Genomic DNA, 23,200 nt, shown 5'->3' on the forward strand with positions numbered 1-23,200 from the left:
GAGTGACGGCGCTCCGTGAGTGTGTGGTGTGTTAACAAATTGTGAAGCAGGTGTTTGCATGTGCATATAGGTAGTGGCGGTGTCCCGCGATCGTCGGAAAGGATTAATACTACGGTACACAGAGGTCCCGTTGCCGCGGGTCTTTGAGGGTCGCTTTCGGCTCCTTTTGGTGTAACATCAAGCATCCATCACCACACCAGATGTATAATACACACTTAATACCGTGCGACACGCACACGCCTCACAACAAGCTCTCTCTCGTAACGTGGCCCGGACAAATGAACGTGGAAGAAAAAAAAACAGTATAATGAACAACATGTATACGTCGTCGGGAGAAAACTCGAGGGTGCCGGCCGAAAATAATAGCGCGTGGTACGTGTATTATAATAGTGTGGAATAATGAAAATACGCAGAAAACGCGACGACTACACGATACGACGACGACGACGACGACGACGACGACCGCCTGTTGGGCGAACACAACACCTGATCATTGTCCTTCGCCGCGGGACGTATCGAGTGCGCGCGCGCGCGCCCGCTCACGAGGGGCCCGGTCGGCTCTGAAATAATATAAAGGCGTGCGTGGTGGCGGCGGCGGCTGAGGGCGGGGAAGGCGCACTCGAAAAATCTGTCACCACTCGCTCGCTCGCAGTGCGTGTGTAAACGTTGGTGTCGAAAACGACAAGTCCGACGGGCGGAGAGGAGAGAGCGATTAAATGCCTCGGCCGGGGGTGTAGAGGTGGGGGGGGGGACATGAAAAACTAGAAGATATCGTCGTCGTCGTCAGACGATAGTGCGGTGAACGTACCGCTGTATAAAAAATAAAAATAATATTACAATATTGAGCGCGAGCTGTTTGGGAAAAAATTAACAAATTCCCTGGCCACATTATATTATTATGTACCACACGGCACACAGGATCACGATTATGGACCACGCGCGAACGGAAAACGTGCTTGAAACTCAAATTGCATCATGTGTGCGCCGCCGCCGGTATGTCGTCGCGGTAGTACCTATATATGTGTACATAGGAATGAGTAGTAGTAGTAGTAGGAGTAGTAGTGTAATATATATTTATATATGTATTTATATGAGTATGGAGAGAAAAAAATGAAATAATAATAATAATAAAAAATAAACGAAAAAATGTATTTATACTAAATTGCTGATAATTTAATCGGACTGCGCGGCGACTGGCCGAGCCCGATTTCATTTTTTTCTTTTTATTATTATTATTATTTTTTTTCATTAGGAACATTATTACGTTTAAACTTGCGCGCACCGGGGCCATAAAAATAAATTGGATCACACAGGGTCCGCGCGGGCGCGAGAGAGAAGGCCGCCGAGCGACGTGGATCGGATCTATCTATATAATATTATATGCGCGAGCGGACTCTTTAATTAGTTGCGCTGTTCACGTACCTATGTATTTGTGAGTGTGGATGTGTGTGTATGGGTGTGCTCTCGCTCCTCCGGTTTTTGTTGTTTTTTTTTTTTATTCATTATTAATACACACGCACGCACGCACGCACACACACACATAAATGCATCGTGTGCCATTTTCATATGTACGGGATGCACAGAACATCACGAGTGGCGCACGGTTATAATAATAATATTATAGTGGCGGTAAATTAAAATTGATGAAAAAAAAACTATACGTGCATTTCGATAAATTACACGAACACGAATTTAATCGATTTCTACGGGTTCTACATTATATTACATTGCTGGGATCTATTATTATTATTATTATTACTACTATAACGACGACGGGAATAGTATATAGTATAATATATATATATACATATCACATAATATAATACGCGTGCACATAGAGTAAGTCGGCGCTGTCAATTGTTGATCACGAACGAATAAAAAAAACTTGAGAAAAAAAAATTGGCATTTTCAAATGTCTCCCACTCGACATACATATATATATAATATGTATATAAATATAATAATACGTAATATTGTAATATACAACTGCACCCGCTGCAGTATGGCATTATAATAATAATAATAAAAAAAACAATAATAAAAACACGCACTGCGGCACATATTATTATATATTATTATTATTGTATTTAATATATATGTATAAATAGAAAAGACGGAGACAGAGGCAGTGCAGGCTACAGCGCCCCTTGGGCAAAACCAAACGAAAGAGGAGAAAATAAAGGTAAAAAACACACGACACACAGTGCGCAAACCGCGCGATCCGCGAACTTATATACGTGTACTTATCTCCAAGCCGGGATTACATATTACGATTGTGTGTGTGTGTGTGTGTGTGTGTGTGTGTGTGTGTGTAATGTGCATGTACACACACACACGCGCGCATATAAATACCCGTTGCGCGTGTACGCGGTGCGTATATAATATACAAAACAAAAAATAAATAAATAAAAAATTGTAAATAAAAAACAATACGACAACGGTCGGTCTCGTTCCAACTCACACGCGGGGTGCACCCATGTCCCGCAGTCGGTCTTTGTCTCCTCGGGGCCGCAAGCTCATTGAACCGCTCGCGCTCTCTCGCCGCGCGCACACCGCTGCACATATTATAATATTACACACACACACACACACACACACACACACACACACACACACACACACACACACACACTCGCGCGTATATTAGCAGACACACGCACAAACGCAGATACATAATATTATTGTATATAAATACGCGACGAGTACGTTTTATCTCGCATTTCATTTGGTTACTTTACAAATGAAAACGATGTTGAAAATATTAGCATAATGGTGTAATGGATACGACGGCGGCGGCGGCGGCGGCGGCGGTCAGTGCTGCGTACACCCGAGTCTGGTTTGTTGTGACCCCCGCCACCCGACGCCCTTCCTGCGCCTGCGGATCATTCAACCACCCTGCACCTCTCGCACCCCCGTCCCCGGGCCGCGTTCTTCCCCGCAAATCCTTGTGCCCGTCGCCACTGCCGCCGTATGCCCTCCCGCGCGCGCGCGCCCAAGTCTTCGCAGTGGCGGCCGCGGAGACGCACACGCACACACACACACACACACGATATATAATAATAATAATACGTACCGAACATATTATTGTTATTATTATTATTATTATTATTATTATACGTGTATACGCGGACTTTGAACGGAGACACACGTATACACTATAGCATATTATATACATATAGCTATTATACTTATATATATATTATGTCGTGTGGGTAGATACACTGCAGTGGACACAGATGAGCTACCTATACAAAGAGCGTTTATATTTATACACTTATAAGTTATAATATATGTATGCATACACACACACATTATACAATAATATAGTATACTAATACTACAATAGTAATAATAATTATCGTATATGCACGTGTGTGCCGTATTGTATATTATATATATATTTTGAACCCGCAGTTAGTGGGTATGATGTATACTCCTTCGTAACCACCCCTCTCGTCGTACGTGCGCGGCTGCTGTACGTATCGTCATTTTTTTTTTTAATTTTCCCGTTAATAATCATACTATTATAATCGTGCGGTGCCGCCGCCGCCGCCCCCGCGCGACTAGCGGTCGCCATATCGTGTAGCGTGCGGCCGGGAGGTGTTCCGGTGAAAGTCTCGCTGGCTACCGAAAAACGCGTGAGCCAGACACAAAATTCACATAATAATAATATTAGACGATTACGCACCCGTCGGCAACCGAAAGCCCGCCTGTATAACTCTACACGCAACGGAAGACGATAGACTAAAGATTCTTCCAATTTTCCCCTTTATTTGAAGTACATACCTATGTAAGATTTGTACCAACGATTTGCATAACGAGTACCATATGATTATGACATTGTGTGGGATGAGTGCGGACTGCGAACGTGAATAATAGACTGGTGATGACCTGCACTCTTGTCGATTTGTCCAGTAGAGTAGATCGTATTTTTAATTGATAAGAAATCCGTAGAGGTTCTCAAAAAAAGTTATCTTTTCTATTATATCGCTTGATTCATAACACAGATGGAATACATTTTAATACATCTCTCATGAAAATTGTAGGTGGTGGCTTGATTGGAATAGTCATGTTATTGGTTGAAAACAGAACTGGGAAATCAAAAACATCGTCAACGTTCTGAGATAGCGCTTCAAAACAGTTGGTGGTTCTGATAAGTTGTTTCTCTGTGATCGTTTTGAATAGTTGTTTTTGTGATCTACGACTTGACTTGAAGAGTTTATATTATAATTCATTGAATGGAAAGATTACTTTTCTTTTGACTATTGATGTTATTGCTGTTTTTGTTGTTTTTTAATTTTCCGATTAGGATCATTCATAATATTCGATGAACTTGTATGAACTCGGAGAGGAAATTTGTTTTTATATTTATATTTTTATTGTTATTGAAGAGTGTGATAGCCGGAACGGTTTTATTTTAAGACTTATTATTTTTTAATAAAAGACATTTTAATGAGCATGCGTACGGAATCGGTAAACACTTACGGCAATGAGTGGCCTTGAGATAACAACAATTCAGGTATACGATACGCGAAATGAAGCTGAATTTGCAATTAACTGGATAAGTGGTATATACCACTAAACTAAATTAATATAAATATGAACGTACATGGTGAGTGCAAAAATGCAAAAAAAATTATTTCACGATTCATTAAACTGAAATGAGGATTAGCACACATTTGAAATAATTGAAAGAACAGCACGAGTGCATATCCGTGTACAGCACGACGCGATGACCGAAAAGAAACCGTGTTCCAAGATTTAAATCGGAAAATAGTACACGTGTCTGATGACTGATGAGTATTTTTGAATTCATATTGCAGTATTTATTGAATTATTAAGAAAACCTACACAATTCCTGTAACTTACACGTATGGACTAAAAATAGTATATAATATTGAAAACAATTCCTATAAATCCGAACACCAAAGATAAAACGGCTTCCATCTGCCGATTACTTGCTCATCGCAGTACACAGATGGGATTTGGTTGGACCAATATTATAAGCGTATCAAAGTGGAGAGCTATCTTCGGAACATCACTCCCTGCAATTTTATGAGCACGATATTCGCTGTCGGTGTTCGCAAAAAGTATTAATTCACAACAATATTACTATTATAACAACGCGCAATAAGGGGACGAAAACATAGACATATAACGTCCGGAAACAGTTTTCCTTGCAAAAGTAGACCGAAGGACGGACAATTTATCGGTCACCCCCGCTGTCCGGCGTGATGCGAATGATGGACATCGGCGCAACGTACGATTTGTTGTTGTTGTTGTGCGCACACACAAACCCACCCCCACGCCCTTCGAAACCACTAGAAATTAGGGGAGGCCACTGAAAATTAAATATGATATGTACATATCATGTCCTGTATCCTGCAATACAATGAGGACGAAGTTATATATGGAATAGTTACTACTATACTATATAGTTCACAACGAGCGAGCTTTATTATGATATATTTTGAAATCAGTCCGAATAAAAATTAATAATAATAATAATAAATAATAATAGAAAACGATCACGTGAGGCGCGACGACACTGGTGTGACAGCGTCCACAAACAGTCAACTCACACACACACACACGATAGCTCGCGCGCGCACCGTTGCCGGTTCGGACATCTGCCTACGTCGTGGTTGTGTTGCGTGTACGCCGCCGCCGAGCGCGCATTCCACATCGACGCATTGCATTCCACCGCGCCGGATTCCCCTTAACGCCCGAGCGGGTCGACGTCGCCGCCGCCGCCGTCGTCTCACTCGACGCTGCTGCCTCACTCTCTCCCTCTCGCTCCCCGTCCCAGTCCGCCGCCGCGGCCGCCCAGCGATCTTATATTATATTCACACTCTTAGAGCTCGCGCCCGTACCCAATATTCGATATAATTTTTTTTTTTTATTGTATCGACGACAGCAGACCCGAGTCCTCCGATTTTTTTTTTTTAATTTAACATCGCTGAGCTGTTGAAAATCGATCGTTATTATGTCGCGCGGTGAGCTTTAAATTGCAGTTCGTTCGATGGGTATACGAGGGATGAGGGAAATGAAAGTGTTTGAGAAAAAGAGTGCGAGAGAGCAAGACAAGAGGAGAGTGCTCCTGGAGGACATAATATGACCATAGTGCATATAGCGCCCGTGATTATACAGTTTGTCCGGACACGCGCCGACAGACGATGACGGGTAGATGACGGATACGTATATGAGAAAAACGTTCGATCACTATCAGCTCTTGCTTTTCACGCGACGTATGCGTGGAAACACAAAAGAGGAAAACAGCTGTCGAGTAACGCGGAGTGGCATCCCCCTTAGACATTCATTCGGTGAATTTTTTTGACAATTCCGCCACGGGTTTTCGTTTTAGATATTCCCTGCGCGGAATCGCTTGCACATTGCTATACTTGTGTAGGTATCATACTTGTATGATTATCGTCATAACCGATTGCATTAAAAATTAAACGCAGTCGTCGCCAATGACTTACTATACTATAAAAACGATAATATTATCTCGTCTCAGGTCTAGCTGATGCAGCGAGCGGCGAACTGGTATTCATCATATTAAACGCGCGTGTATAATAATAACGCAACGTGCAGGACGCGTCGTATAACGCAGTACCGCTCGCGCCCGTGCAGTGCGTAAAGACAAAAAATAATATAATATTAACTCGCGTACCTGTGCGGGAAGAGGAGGTATATGTATAGGCGGTGCACCTCGGATCAAGTGTGAAATAGTCAGCCTCCGGCTACCATATAAACGAATAGCCCGACGTATATATACGCTGCGGCGGCAGTGGCAGTTGGGCCAAATACCACAGATGAATAATAATAATAATAATAATCGTCGTCGTCGTCGTCGTCGTCGTCGTCTCTCATAATATAAACAATAATATGACTGCCCACATACGCCGTGCTCGCGTCGAGTAGCCGAAAGCGCGCGCACCAAACCGTGTTTACTATAACTGTAGAGGTGCACACGTACCTTCGCACACTCTGTGCGTGAATGCGTGTATAATAATGCAATGCCGGAGCTAGGCAATATCGCCTCCTCGTAATAGTAATAATACATAATGTAATATTCATCTTCTCTCCGTCTCGAGACACCGCGCATCGATCTGCGAGATTTATGAACGCCCACCCCTTCACCTCCCCGCTACCCCCGCGGCATGTATAGTCGGGTATATAATATATACTCCTCCGAATGTAGTAGTAGTTGCAATAGTAGTAGTAGTAGTAGTAGTAGTAGTAGTAGTAGTAGTAGTAGTAGTTTTTTTAGTTTTTTTTTCCCATTCGTGATGCGGTGAGCGGGAATACAAATAATAATAAGACGAATTTTAATTGATTTTACTATTCCACCGCGCGGGCATATGTGGCAGCAACAGCAGCAGTTTTCGCTGCCTAAGAATACCCATAACATGTAACATATACACACACATATATATATATATATGTGTGTGTGTGTGCGACGTTGATTTAAACGGTTTTTTATTATTATTATTTATTTATTTTTACCTCGTTACACGCGGCGGCGGCGACGATGGCCGTCTGCAGCGATGACCGCAACGACTGCTGCTGCACGCGTGTGTGTAGAGGAACCTATCCTGGATTTCGTTTATTTATGTTCGCGTATACGGCTCAAGGGCAAAAGAACAATGTAACTACAAATTGGCACGGTCGATATCTGCTTTGGGTCGGCGGAGGCTGAGGACGAGTGTGCACATATATAATAATAATATTATGTACAAACGAAATATCTCTACACAATATTATTATACATCGACGACCTGCGCGTGTCCCGCAGACCATGCTGGAACGCGATCGCTCGCAGGCGTGATCGGAAACACAATATCATCATCGGGGGCTGCATAAAAACAACGATCGAGTGTACGTGCGTATCCGAAGGGGTGATATATGCGCTCTCCGATCGAGTAGGAATCGCCGGTGGGTGGAACGAACGCGGGCGAAACGATTATCTCGCCACATGGACCTCCGAAGCGGTTTTAACGACCAAAGGTAGGTTAGGTAGTTCGGCCGTAGGTAGCATAGGTAACTTCTGTCTATACATATATGTTGTAGAGCACGCGGGTATTGTATAATATAAATATAATAAACTTACTAAAAGCGATTAACGCGGTGCGGCGGCGTCTTTAGTCCGTTCAAAAACCCATTACTCGCGGTCGGGAAGTCGGTGTAGTGGTATACGGGTGCAGCAGGTGAGGGGTACCGTCATCAGTCACAGTTTTTTTCATTTCCCGTCGCCAAAACTTCATACGTTCGTTCGGTGTCATTAGATCGATCGATCCAGACGGAAAACGACGGTCGGTGGAATATTTTATATTATAAAGTTGTTATGTGTTGATACACGTTAATGTCAGGAACTCTCTCGACGGATTTAATTAAAGGTATACCACAGAATATGTTAAATACTATATACATTCTGTGGTTATACCAATAGACTTGGATGGTGTTTTAGTTTCAACCCCTACAGGGTTTCTACAGCGAGACTCACACGGTGACGTATTGATTTCATTTTCGTTCACAAAAATTGAATAATAATTGTTTATAATGTTCATACATAGGGTTACCGTTGGTTACAGAAAAAAAATGAAATCGTTTTAGACTAGCCAGACACCTATATTCGTGCAACAAAAAACCATAATTTGTCTATTGACTAAAAAATTACTCGAGACTAAAAGTTTGACGAAAGTTTGAGAGATTGTTCTCATAGGTCAGATTGTATTAGAAATGGTTAAATATTGGTGTATATAAACCCGATTTCGAAAATACATATACCGAATTGGTATACCAAAGTGCTGTGCATCCAATCCGCCACAGGCGAAGATTGCCCCCCACCTAGGTGGAATTAGGTAACCACAGAGTGGGGTACACCGCCGATGTGCTAGTGAACTGATTCTACAGGTATTTACGCTCTAACACAGCACCAACATAGCCGGTATAGCTCAGCGTGTTTTTTACGTTTTTGAACGCGACACCGTTATAACATTATTATTATATGCATCTAAAATAATATTATATTATATGCACACGTACCTAAAAGTAATGAGTGACGACGCGCTCGGTGTCGGTATATTGTGTGTGTGTGTGTGTGTGTGTGTGTGTGTGTGTGTGTGTGTGTGTGTACAGAACCCGAGCGGGTCGCGCCGCGCCGCAGCAGCCGCCCCGAGGCAACTTTACCGCCGGAACGGCTACCGTGCGTGTGTTATTCCCTCTCCACCCCGCTTCGCACATCGATCGAGCGTTCGACCGCCCGCCCGCCAATATAATAATATTGTAATAACGATATTGTGTCTCAACGCGAAACGCCGGAGATTCGCGTGCACGTCGAAATCGCTACTGCGATTATAATATCTTATTATTATTATTATTATTATTATTATAGAGGTACACCTATTACGCGTGTTTGGGACGAAAAAACCGACAACGGTGGCCGCAAACGACTTTAATATTATAGCAAAAGCGCCATTATAATATACAATAATATATTGTATCGACATCGCGTGATCGTCGGCAGGGGCACCCGTTTTCTTTTCCGACGGCGTTATAATATTATAATAATATATAATATCGACCGGACCGACGGCTATACACGGATGAGGACCGCGGCGACGGATCGGAATCGGAAACGGTCGCGAAATCAATATCGAGAAGGAAAACCCCGGAAAATGTATATTATTGAATCATCTAGCTGGTATCCCATGGTACGGCGTCACAGACCCGATGAGGAGTTTCGGCGCGTATTATATACGAAAAAAAATATATATATAATATTATAATATATATTATACGAGCGTTTGTGTGTAATACGTCGTCGAATGGCACACGGACACTTCAAGGTTATCTGGATTTATACATCGTGAGTCGCGACCGCGCGCGCCGCCGGGGCCGCCGAGCCGTTTCTTCTGTTTATTCAAATACCTCCGCGAGCCGACCCGCACGCGCACGCGCGCACCCACCTCCGCCGCCCGTCTTGCCATTGTATTACTATTATATAGGCCTCTCGCGCGAGTCGCAGCCGTTTTGCCGCACGTTCAGGTAATATAATATTATCATGCGACTACCGCCGCCGGACTGGCGACGATTGGACGACGGGCCGCCGGAAGACCGTGGCGGTGATGGCCGGACTATGGGCCATGATATAAGAAATATATGCGCACACGACTAGGTATGTATAGGTATCATATACTTAGTATACATGTCACGGTATCAACAGTAGGTGTATGTCGTAATATGAAAACCGTGGTCGCACTTGAAAAGTAAAAAAAGGGGCTTAGAGTTTTTTTGGACCCTGTTGTTTATCGGTGACTATCGTCGCTCCTGCAACCAGCGAATAAGCAGTCTATTAGCACCACCGACCATTTACACTATCGACGAAAAACAAACAGTAACAATAATAATAATTGTCTTCAGATGACGATTGTAATAAGAGGAAATCCACGAAGCCGCCCAATCGTCTTCGGCTTATAGGGTAGATGGATCGGTCGGTTTTGGGGAGGTCTTATAATACTCGTACGTATATGTATAATATAATAATTATGGTTGATGGCCCAATCTGCTGCAGAATGACGAAGACGAAGATGACGACTACGATGATCCTACAGCTGCTGCTGCGGGTGGTGAGAGGTGAGGATAGGGCGAAAAGAGAGGAGAAAAAATTACATTAAAAACCAGATTGGAAAGCCCGAGGCGGATACCACTAAATAATAACAACATCATATTGCAGTGATTGGATTTGTATCTCCGCCACCTCGTCCTCCGCCCGAAAGGCCGGTGTACCGTTTCGCATACCCTACCATTAGAACGCTTCTAATTATTTTCCTATCGAATGTTATTAGTTATACGTACTCGGCGGCGAAGATATAGCAAATTTTTTTTCATTATTATTATTATTATTATTATTATTAGGTATGATCAAGCAGCGACCATATTATATTCGCGTGTATGAGCGAGTATAAGTATATATAATAATATAATATATTAAAACCGGAATCGATCTATATATATATATATATATATGCATAATATATAATATAAGTATATGTGGAACGTATCGCGCCCGATATACCCGGAACACATATAGGAATCGAAATAATGATATATGGATGAGACGAAAAAAAAATTCGTTAACGAACCGAAAACCCTGCTTCGCGACGCTCGTTGCACCACCCATCATAATAATATATATACGATTGTATTGCCCCCGCGTGTAGATGTACCTATATAGATAAACTCTCGCAAACTGCACACACACACACACACGGGAATACACTAACGTATAGGTGTGAAAACGATTACGCGGCCGTTGCATTCTTACGCGACCGGATAAAACGACCACGTCGCTCTATCGGCTATAATGCCTATACCTATATACATTATGTGTCAGTGTGTGTATATATATATATATATAGGCAGCGATGCACTGCTGCACGGTCGGTCGCCCTGCGCGCAGCTCGGCACATATTACATATACAGGTATTATATATTATGTATATATATATATAAATATATGATATACCTACACAGTGCACTGCACATGTGCAGACCGTAGCTATCTGCGATCATCTCACGTATTAAGTAATTTATAGATAAACCGTTTTCCGCAGTGCAGCGCTGTTGAGATGATCGCGCACCAGATAACCGCGTCGCTCGTAATCACTTTCACGATTCACGCCGAGGCTATTAATCTAAATAACGAGTTTTACCCCTCAAATCGGATATATACATATCAGTTGCTGCAGATATACATATATATATATATATATATTATATACATACACGGCTGCATCGACGCGACATCGACGATATTCGCAGTGATGTGGTGTGTCGCACACGCATACATTTGTAGATCGTCCATTTATATAATATAATACGCGTTGCGGCTTGTACGCTGCCGCCGCCGCCACTGGGCTTGAGGATCTCTCGGTCGTACACGATGTATAGATGGTGCACGACGCATACATTGGGACTGAGCGCTGATGTACAAGTGCAACAGTGCAGTGCGACTGCGTGCAGTCCCTGCACCTGCATACAGTGTGATTACGTCGCACAACGCAACTCGCTATAGTAGTCGCGCGCGGTCGTTACCTAAAACGCAATGCTCTGCTGCAGGTATATAACGCACGCGTATATAGTTATCATATTATACTAATGACACGAGATGCGGCTATTATAATAATAATAATAATATGAAGATATAACTGTCGTCGAGACGTTGCGCGAGACCAGCGGATGCCGCTGCAGCATCTGGCGGTGGCGACCGCGCGCGCGTTCGCACATAACCGGTCCAATGACATTATTACCGCCGTTTGCCCCCCGACGTCTCTCCCGCCCGTCTGCATTATTATTCTTAAAAAATATCATTTTTCATTCAATTTATGTAATATATTTATACAAATGTTAAGATCGACCGGAGAAAACTCACACTCGCGAATTAACTGCAGGCGTCCGCCGTCGCCGACACCACGTCACCAGTATATAATACGATAATCGCTAGTACGCATATACATGTAGATGGTGTATCCTGTACCCTACCCGACTTATATACTTACGCGCCACACATATTATAATAATACATAAATCCTCGTCAGACACAATATATAATATATTTATAATTATTATATACCGAGCGATCCTTTGTCGCGGCAAACCTGCGGGCGATTTATTATATTATTTTGAAAAATGCAAGAATTTTTTTTACATTTAATTATTCAAATATAACGTTAAAAAAACATACATAACATTTTGATTTATAGCATTAACTGTCTGAAATTTCTCTGCGATTTTCCGTCGCTTATTAGCACTATTGTTCCTAAAGTTCATAATTGGCATTTTCTACAATGTGTCTGAATGCATCGCAACGAAATGCAAGCGACCTGTAGCGGCTGCTGGAGTCTATATTACGCCGCGACGACCGTTCGATAATAATAATAATATAGTACAATATCGCGTCTTGCAACAACGCATCAATTATAAATGTATAACCATAACCGATACGAGTCGCATAATATCATCGTACATAACATAATATATATATATTGGCCGTGCCGCGAGCGGGCTAATTATTATTAGTCGCGTGACATATTACTGTTTTGCGCGCAGTGTTTTCGTAATTTTTTCAGCGATGGTGCGGTGTAGTAGTTGTAGATACTCGCCGTACACTGTGTACCTGTGTGTGTATATATGTATTAGACGTGTGCGTGCTGGTCCATGTGCACGTAGAAAACTGTATACATATATACCTACACAGGTGCAGCGGCGTATATAGTTTCTTCGGCGGAGAGACGGATATGGGAGTGTGCGGGGGGGGGGAAATGCGTCTCCTCGCATATATATGTATAACAATATTATATATTATGTGCACTGTAATATCGTGTGCGTGTATATATATGGAGCTGCTGCTGATGCTGTGTGGTCGCTCGAGCTCAATGAAAGTCGCCGATTGATTGGTTTCGATTCCGTCACGTAAGCGCGCGGGTAATTAACGGTGTAGCCTTGATCGAAATTTTAATATTCATGTCCCACACTCGTTTGCTATATAATAATATCGTACACACACACAAGTTTATGCGCGCGTGTGTGTGTGCGAGCGGAGATATACGACGTCCGCCGATAAATATTTCTTATTCTTGTTATTATTATTTTTTTTATTTCACGAAATGACACATATTATTATTATTGCGTATTTACCACGGTTATCCTGTATATATCTGTGGTAATACAATATCGCATTATATATACATCAGCTCGGAGCGAAAACAGGTGCGTTATATTATTATTATTTTTTTCCTATCGTTATGTTCTTTTGCGCAATCTAACGGAACGCGCGAGCGGAGGCCGGAAACCACTTGCAGCGTATAGCTTTATTATTATTATATTATATTGTCCGTAGAACTTTTTTCTATCTGTAAAACGTGTACACACTCGTATGTGTATATAAATATGGAGAACTAGAGAGTTGAAGACAGAGAGAGAGAGAGAGAGCCGAGGCGAGCGTGGCGCGGAGAGCCTGCAGTCGCGCAACCCCGCGACACGATTTTCTGATCTGAGCCCACGCTCGTTTCACTATATAATATTATTATAATATAATATTTTCGTATTCGCCGTTGCGAAACGCGGCTGGGTAAAAAAAAATGTACGATTTATGTACAATAATATAGTCGAAGTCGAACCGTATTTTTTATATTTTTATGCCGATCGCGGTATTGCTGTTATTATTGGATCTCGAACGGAAAAAATAACGCCTGGACGTGAGTCTTATTTATTTATTTATTTTTACTTTTAACACCCGTAAAATAATAACAACGTCATTAAACGCGTTATATTAATTTTATTATATTCCCGACTCGCGAGCGCGCGCGCGCCGTCCGCTCTATGAGAAGTCTACACGGTCCGGACGGCACACAGTATGCGGTCACCGGTATCGATAAATTATGATGACAATTACCGACAGATCTACCTTGGGTGGCCAATGCGGAGCTCAGCCGTTTATTTAATTTTAATTTAATATAATACACGCGCGCGTACTGCAGTTGGTCCGATCGACTGTAATATATTATAATATAGTAATATGCAGTGCACAGATAGATAGGTCTCGTCCTATCTACATACCTGTTGCAGCGGTAACACACGTCCGCATCATAATCGCACGTGCCACATCGTACCCAACAGTGTTCCGAACGCCCGGCCGTATACAATATTAAGCCGATGACTATACAGAACTGAACTACTAACGATGATGAGCTGCGAAAGTCTGCAGATTCGTTAGCTTTTGCCCGTCTTTTTATAGGTATACCAATATTAAATGTACGAGCGCACGCAATAAAAAACTATTTGCAATGTTACAATATCTTTGGCGAAACGTTTTCGCCGATAGGGCCCGATGCCTAGCAATAATACTGCGTACGCCGGCACATCGCATCGCACGCGCGCACTTATATGTACATCGATTTTGTGCATACGCGTTATACATCGGTATAAGTACTAAATATATATTGTTTAATATATGCGCGTACCTATATTAAAATACGACGATGCAGACGACGACGACGACTAAGACTATACGACAACGACGACGACGGGGACCCATGCGGCGAGACCCGGTCGTGATATATATTCACCGGCGAGCCCGACCGACCGACCGACACATATCGCCGCCCCCTCGGTGCAGTCTCGTTTCGCGTGTACTCTGCACATATACATACCAGTTTTTAAGACTCTCCGTGCACTGTATGTATATACATACTGTTTGAGCAGTGTACGTATATAAGATATGAAATATCATCGTCGCCCCGGACGACGGTTTAATGAGCGAAAAGAGAATCGCCGGGGCGGCACACCTCGCGCGCTATGCCCGTCTGCGGTTCTCGCTGCACCGACACATTAGAATAATATATAATATTATTAAAATGTATACGCTGCAGCAGTCCGACACCTCGCGACGACCGAAATCGCTTTCTACACGCACCGAATATAACACGCCACGTCGTATGAAACTTATGCCATCGCGTATATCATATCATCTGCACGTGGTCGGATTTTCGTTGACCTCCTCCTCCCTGCAGCAAACCATAAGCCACGAGTAACACGTCATGGACCCCTGCACCTCCCTGTCTTACATCACGGTGGTGTGTGCATATTAATAATATTATTATTATGTATATATATGCGCAACGCAGTACAACAAAGTTTCGCGGGATCGCGTCGCGGTTCGTATATACTATATACAACAGGTACCTGTAGCTATATACTTAGGTACATATGTATATTGGTATAATATATAACAGCGGCACAGGAATTCGATGAGAATATGTATATTCCAAAGACCATATTATTATATATACCTATATAAACTATTATAATCCACCGAGTCGGGTATAACATTTAAATACGCCGCGCGTGGTATACCTATGTACAATATCATATATACCTGTGCTACAATCGACGATATGTAGGTATACGTGCATAATAAATACGTCGCGAACGCAATATAGAATTCCAAAGTCAGTCACGACCGCTGCACATAACGCGCGACTACTATATAGATGTACCCGTGCCGCGTCGTGTACTTGCAAGCATATATATATACATACGCACACGCGCCGGTCGCATATTTATATATATGTATATAATAGGTAGGTACACGTCGCAAGTCAGCCCGGCGTAGGGCTGCACCAGTGCTGCGAAACGGAAAGAACGGTTTGGCCCGCGTTTAAGTCTCTCGCGGCCGGAGACCTGAACGGCACATATCCACTTGCTGTGCTGCTGCCGATGCAGGAATGTCGTCGTCGCAGAAACACTATACGCACAGAAATAGGTACGCGTATAATATATAATATAATATGATGTCGTAATAATATTAATAAACGTGCTGCAGAACTGGCGATCTCTTCGGAAAGGTGAACTATAATAATATATTATATATTATTATCATAGGTGTGGTTGCGGCGCGTTTGCCGCGAAACGGGACACGAGCGCGTTAAAGTAATAATAATAATAAAGCCTATAAATGGACGTAAGCTATACCGGCCAAAAACGTCAGCAGGTGACTATATAGGTACCTACTATATTTATTTTATATCGCCGAAAAGGATTTATCGCGGTCGGTCGACGGGAAACCAAAGCGCGCATTTCATAACGAGCCGATATCGACCGGCAGTTTATGGCGTTGTGATTTATATTATATGCTTATAATCGCGTGGCGGCTTGAGGAGGTCCACGTGCCATATAGATTGCAGCTACAGTTCACCCACACCGCGGCGATTGCGGACGATTATTATTGTTATATAACGAATCTACGGTATACATCGCGGCCGTGGGGTCTATACAAGCACGCGGTACATCAAATAAAATATATGTGGTCTATTTGTTATTGCGGACTATCGCACCGTTGTGCAGTATATTATTATACTATATTTATAAGATAAAATATAATATATCATATAACATATCGTTTATAAAGGCGTGGGCGTTTTCGGTAGTCCACCGCGACGACGCTGCTGCACCGAAAAAAGTATATTTTATAATATACTTTAACATCATAGGCGGAAAATTGGGGGAGGGGTTGAGTGTTCAAAGACCCATCGAACCGTATGTACACAGAAATTAGCGCCCAACATCAAAACAGTGTTTTGAACACTACTTTAAACAATCAAAAGACAAAATTGCAGTAATAAAGGTACCCATATTTGTATCTCTTTAAATAAACCACACTTGGGTTTTTCATAGCGATTTTCTATGATTTTTGCAAGCGCAGAGACCCGCAGTTTTATAGAAGAGCAATAAAGTTTTTTTTAAATATCTGCCCCCCCCCCCTCTAATATTATATCAAAATCCGTCTACGGGCCACCGCTTGATGGATATAATTTAAGTCAATAACAATGTAATATATACCTATTTTATACGTCATGTATTAGTACCTATATAGGTGCAGACGGTTATATGGCTAAACACGCGTGCGCTTTCCGTCAACACATCTCGCAACTGTTGTACATATATATAAACGTAAGAGAAATAGCGCATCGCATATACATTGTTTTCCACTATATATTATATTATACGCGTTTATCGACTTCCATTAAAATTCCGCGTGAACCCGATGCGTATACGACGCGAGGGCGCCCGGGAGAGAAAATAAGTGTGTCACTATATTATATATTATATTTTATTAAATGTTTCCTTTATGTGGTTTTTATATATAAATATATACCTATAGTTTATACAGGTAGCGCCGACAATGGGACGAAGCGCGCTCGCGTATATAGCTCTCGGGGCGCCGGCCGTATACCTATATGTTATTATACCTCTATGTACCTAGGTAATAATATATGGGTAATATATCGACGTCGCGGTTATGCCGTGCGATTTACGATCGAGATCTACGGCGGCGATGATCGGCAATACGAGCATTATATATACACACATTGTGCACCGCCCGCGCTAATAATAACGATAATCGTCACCGTGTCATTGTTATAACAACAGTATAATAATAATAATATTATATTGCGCCGCCGTCGGGTTCTCGTGATCTATCGGTTCGCTCGAAAACGTATACGATGATAGTAACAATAATAATAATAATAATAATAATAATAATAAAAATAGTGTGTTACCTATATACGGTCTCATAAATGTCGCGTATATAATAATAAAACGGCGGCGGTACCTCCTCTCCAGCGCCCCGATAAATAGGTACGCCCATCGCGGCGAGCTCACAAACATTGTTTGCAGAGTAAAGTTTACGACCGCGGTCGCGGGCACGGTCGATTACGGTTTAATTAAACTGGTTGCATTCCGCGCCCGACACAGACGCCGCATAATATGTGGTACCTACCTACAATGAAACGCGCGCGCGCGTATATTATAATCACAGTATCATTCGATTCGACTATATGGGTGTATAATATTATTATTATTATTATTATTATTATTACTATTATTACTATTATTATGAGCTGCGCGAGCATATAAATCTCGAAAAACGGTCGACGGCTGCAAACGGGTTCTCACCGCGATGACGACTACGATAATTACGATAATAATAATAACAACACTACCGCCTATAACAATAACGTTCGTCGTCGTCGTAAAAGTTAAAATTCGACTCATCTCACACGACAGTTATATCCGTTCATAATAAGCATATTTATTGCGATAATAAAGTCGAAAACTGCACACCCACTAACCTAAACATAGCTGTATAATCGATCTGTACGATGCAATATAATAATATGCTAGACTTGAATGTGAATATATTATAATATGACATAATATGTTTACCTATTTGAACTGAAACTGCATAATTCGTTGTAAAAAAGTACTGTTAGGATTTGAATAAATCTTTTTAAATATGTTAAGCATCTAGTCACTACATACTTTAAGTAAGAAATGTTATATTTCGTGTACTTATATAATTTTTAGTCTCGTTAATTTTGGCGTCAATAAAATATGCTGTTTATAGATTTAACCTATCATACAGTATAATTGAATTGAATTCAATAAAAACTGCTTTTGTAGCACAAGCTCTAGTTGAAAGGTAGTTTGCTGGAATATAATAATGAACTGCGCGTAAACATAAAAAAATGAAGCACGTACCTTGAGGACACATGATCCGACTGCTCTATCTTCGGACACGTCCACGTTGTAGAAGCTCTGGTCGAATATGGGCTCGTTGTCGTTAAGGTCGTGTATGGTCACGTGCACGGTAGTGGTACCGGTCAGCTGGTGCGGCCGGCCGTTGTCGACGGCCAGCACGACGAACGTGGGCTCGGGGTCGCGCTCGCAGTCCATTCGGTCCCGGGTGGCCACCACGCCGGTCAGCGGGTCAACCTGGAACCACAGCGGCGGCGGGTCGCGCATCTTGTACGTGAGCGCCGCGTTGTCGCCCTCGTCCTCGTCGGTGGCCAGCACCCGGGCCACGGACGTGCCCGGCTCGGCCGTCTCGGACACGCTGGCCCAGTACTCGGGCGCGGCGAACACCGGCCGGTTGTCGTTGACGTCCGTCACAAGCAGATGGAACGTCTTGGACGCGTGCAGTGGCGGGCTGCCCGCGTCCGTGGCGATCACGCTGAGCGTGTAGTTGGGCCGCGACTCGCGGTCAAGCGGCAGCGCCACGATCACCAGGTAGATGATGTTGTCCTGCGTAGTCAAGCCGAAGTGGCCGTCGCCGCCCTGCAGCGTCACGTTCACGTCCGAGTATTCCTGCTTCGAGTCGGGATCGTGGACGGAAATGCGGGCGACGAACTCGCCGGGCTGCGCGCGTTCCGAGATCTTCGGCGTCGCGTCGTCGCTCAGGAATATTACATTGATGTCGGGTTGGTTGTCGTTGACGTCGGCCACGCGCACCGTGACGAACGCCGTCGTCTCCAGTGGCTGGTCACCTCGGTCTTTGGCCACTACCACCAGTTCGTGCACTTCGCGCGTCTCGTAGTCCAGTGGCCGGTTGACCGATATGACACCCGTCCGCCTGTCCACCGTGAAGTAGCCCTCCTTGTCGCTCTGCCGCCTGCTGATGGAGTACTCGACCACACCGTTGTCACCATCGTCCACGTCGGTGGCGTGCACCTGCAATATGCTAGTCGACACGGTCGCGTTCTCCGGCACGGTCGCATAGTACCGACTCTGGTTGAACGCTGGTTGGTTGTCGTTCACGTCCAGCACCGTCACGTTCACCGTCATGGCACCTTTGAGAGGGGGTAGGCCACCGTCGTAGGCTTCGATCACCAGGTGATAGGCGGCCGTCGTTTCCCGGTCTAGGTAACCGTTGATCTGCAGGTCCAAGTATAGTACGTCGTCCTTCTCGCGGTGCGACGACAGCCTGAACGCGTTGTTCACATTACCGGCCACGATCGCGTACCGCTGCGTGTTGTACGGACCAAGGTCCAGATCCCGCGCTGGGTTCAGCGTCCGTTTAGTGTCCCGCGGAGTGTTCTCCGGGAACTCGACGTGCATCGACGGGCTGGGGAACGTGGGCGCATTGTCGTTCTCGTCGATCACGCGCACCACCACGCGCACGTTCTCGCCGCTCAACGGTATCGCCACCAGCGTGTACGACGCCCGCGTCTCCCTGTCCAACGGAACCCGCGTCCTGATCTCGCCCGTGTTCTGTTCCGCTATCAAATCCGTGTCCACCGCGCTGCCCGGCACAGGCACGATCAGGTACGGCGGCCCGCTGTCCTTGGACCCGTCGCCGATGAAACCGATCCGAGTGCCGACCGGCGCCGACTCGGACACGTCCAGGTGTCGTTCGTGTTCGCAGGCCACCGCGGCCACTGCCGCCAACAGGCACAACCATCGCGGCAGGCCCATCGCCGTCGTTCTAATACCACCGCATCGTCGGCCACCTGAAACGATAATAAAAAATATTAATAAATTGTTATTTAAGTAATAGCTGCAGGTATGTATTGTTGGTAATGGTGGTATATAAGGTGAAGTCATAACTCATAACGGTCGACATTTTTACAAAAACAAATAATACTGTATGGCAATAGTGAAATATTATAATATTCGATATTGATCGAAATGGTCTCCTATATTAAATAGGCACTCGCGTGAAAAATGTCAGTTTTTATCGTCACTGGCTCCGTGAAGTTTAATCCGACCGATACAGGTTTAGCAAGTCCTACGATACAAACGTACATTAATTTCTGTATTTAATGACATGACGTGCAATGCATGAGCCCAAGTTGCCCGGCATGAGTATGGGCCCCTGAACTTCGTATACAAACACAATATTATATTATATAATACCATACGATGGCTGACGCATTCGATGCGACTGTAGTCTGGACAAGAAGAATATTGTCGTTCGAACAAAACGAGTTGAAGAAAAAAGTTGTGATGTGAGATTAGATTTTGACGAATATTATTATTTCATAAGGACGACGAGGAGAACAATGAGATAGGAGATCGCTTTCAAATTTAAAACTTCACACTTGTCAACGAACTCGTCGTTTCATACTTACATACATATATATATATATAATTATTTTACATCGTCCCATGAGAGTTCAACGTGATTGTTATCTTCATATAAATTATTATTATTAATATTTATTGTTATTATTATGACCGTCATCGTCATCTGTCCGTTGGACACATTTTGTGAGTTACCGACAAATCATTATCGATTCCTTTTTTTTTTTTTTTGTAACACGCACATGTTATTCGTCACGACGACGTTTCCAAAAGACAGAGTTTTAATTTCCGAAACATCTATAAAATTATATGGGTACGACAGTTTTCGTGAGCGACGAGTGAACTTCGTTACGAAAAGCACAACAGGTCGACGACAACGACGTCGACGCACTCGCGTTCAACATCCGGCGGGCTGCAGATGGATAAGTGCCTTCATAGTGTATATGGTAGTCGCTTCGGTGCGATATTCAATACGATATATTATTATTATTATAATATGTACATGCGATGAGAGACACGAAGAATAATATTTATCGCGTTTGCCAACGCACGTGTGTGTGTGTGTGTGTATGTGTGTGTGTGAGGGAGAGAGATGTCCCAACAAATAACTCAATTCTCGCGGAACTGGAATATAAATTATTCAGCGCAAACGTATTTGCTAGTCTTTTCGCGGTCGTTATCAATTATACGCACAAACACATAAATCGTATAATTATACCATCGTCGGTACACGACCGCAGAAAACGGTTAGTGATGACGATAATATAGATGATAATATTAAACAGTCATATCGGTACACTGTTCAGAGATCGAGAGTAAAGATCGTTATTAAAATAATATATTATATGAGTAGGTATTTTATACAGCGATAATATTTTCGTCGTACTCGGATTTCGGTCCGATGATTGGAGATCACGATGCCTCGTGGATTGTGTACGGTTCTGCCCGCAGTTGGCTTTTGGTCAATTCGTTAACAGCCCTACTAATCATTAGTATATTATTGACCTATATTATATTATAATACCTGATACTTAGAGTGCAGACGCGATATTTCGTTTAACCATTTAACCTATGATATAAATAACACTACATATTATATACGATACCAACAACTACCTATACAATGAAATAATTCACCACCGAGAGCCCATACGGTTTTGTTTATTTTTTCACGTACCTATGCTCGCGTCGTGCTCATACTTATATTTTGTACATATTAATATACACGTAGAGGCGTTACGTGATATCAAAATACACGGTATATAGGTATAATATATATATACATAATATGTGTATATAGTTGTAGCGAAACAATTACACTGCACACACACTGCTGGCCGCAGAGGAAAACCCCTCCCCGCAATCACCATTTTCACCACTCAAAACTACTGATGAATAACAATTATTATCCTTTGCCCTGTTATTATATTATCATTATTATTAGTATACTCGACAGACCGAACACCGCATAGGTATAGCTGGTACCCATATCTACTTATATTCACCTACTGCAGCAGCTAACCTATGCACGTTCGCCCGAAGATGTGTCTTTCTCCATGCCTAATAATATTGTTACATCCAATCACTACGTGTATTTCGGTCATTGTGCATATCATTATAATTACCACTTTTTTTTTACGAAATTCAAAACTACTGCGCGGCGGGTCTGCCGTCGCGGTGGCGTCTATATATTATTATAATGTACCTAATTATGTGCTTAAGACTGATATACCTACATATATGTATATTATATATCGTGTGTAGCTGTTAC

General features: G+C 43.0%; 1 protein-coding gene across 2 annotated transcripts in view; it reads right to left on the minus strand.

Moving 5' to 3' along the window:
• LOC111028316 (protein dachsous) overlaps positions 1 to 23,200 on the minus strand; it is a 130,347-nt gene that overhangs the window by 81,320 nt on the left and 25,827 nt on the right. The window contains exon 1 of one of the 2 annotated variants that reach the window (XM_022306908.1): positions 19,108 to 20,820. In XM_022306908.1, coding sequence (XP_022162600.1) covers positions 19,108 to 20,820 — 1,713 coding nt within the window. Of the gene's footprint in view, positions 1 to 19,107; positions 20,856 to 23,200 lie in introns of those variants that run through there. The other variant, XM_022306907.1, reaches the window with a different exon arrangement.

Source organism: Myzus persicae, unplaced genomic scaffold (assembly GCF_001856785.1).
Source record: "Myzus persicae strain clone G006 unplaced genomic scaffold, MPER_G0061.0, whole genome shotgun sequence".
Lineage (NCBI taxonomy): Eukaryota > Metazoa > Arthropoda > Insecta > Hemiptera > Aphididae > Myzus > Myzus persicae.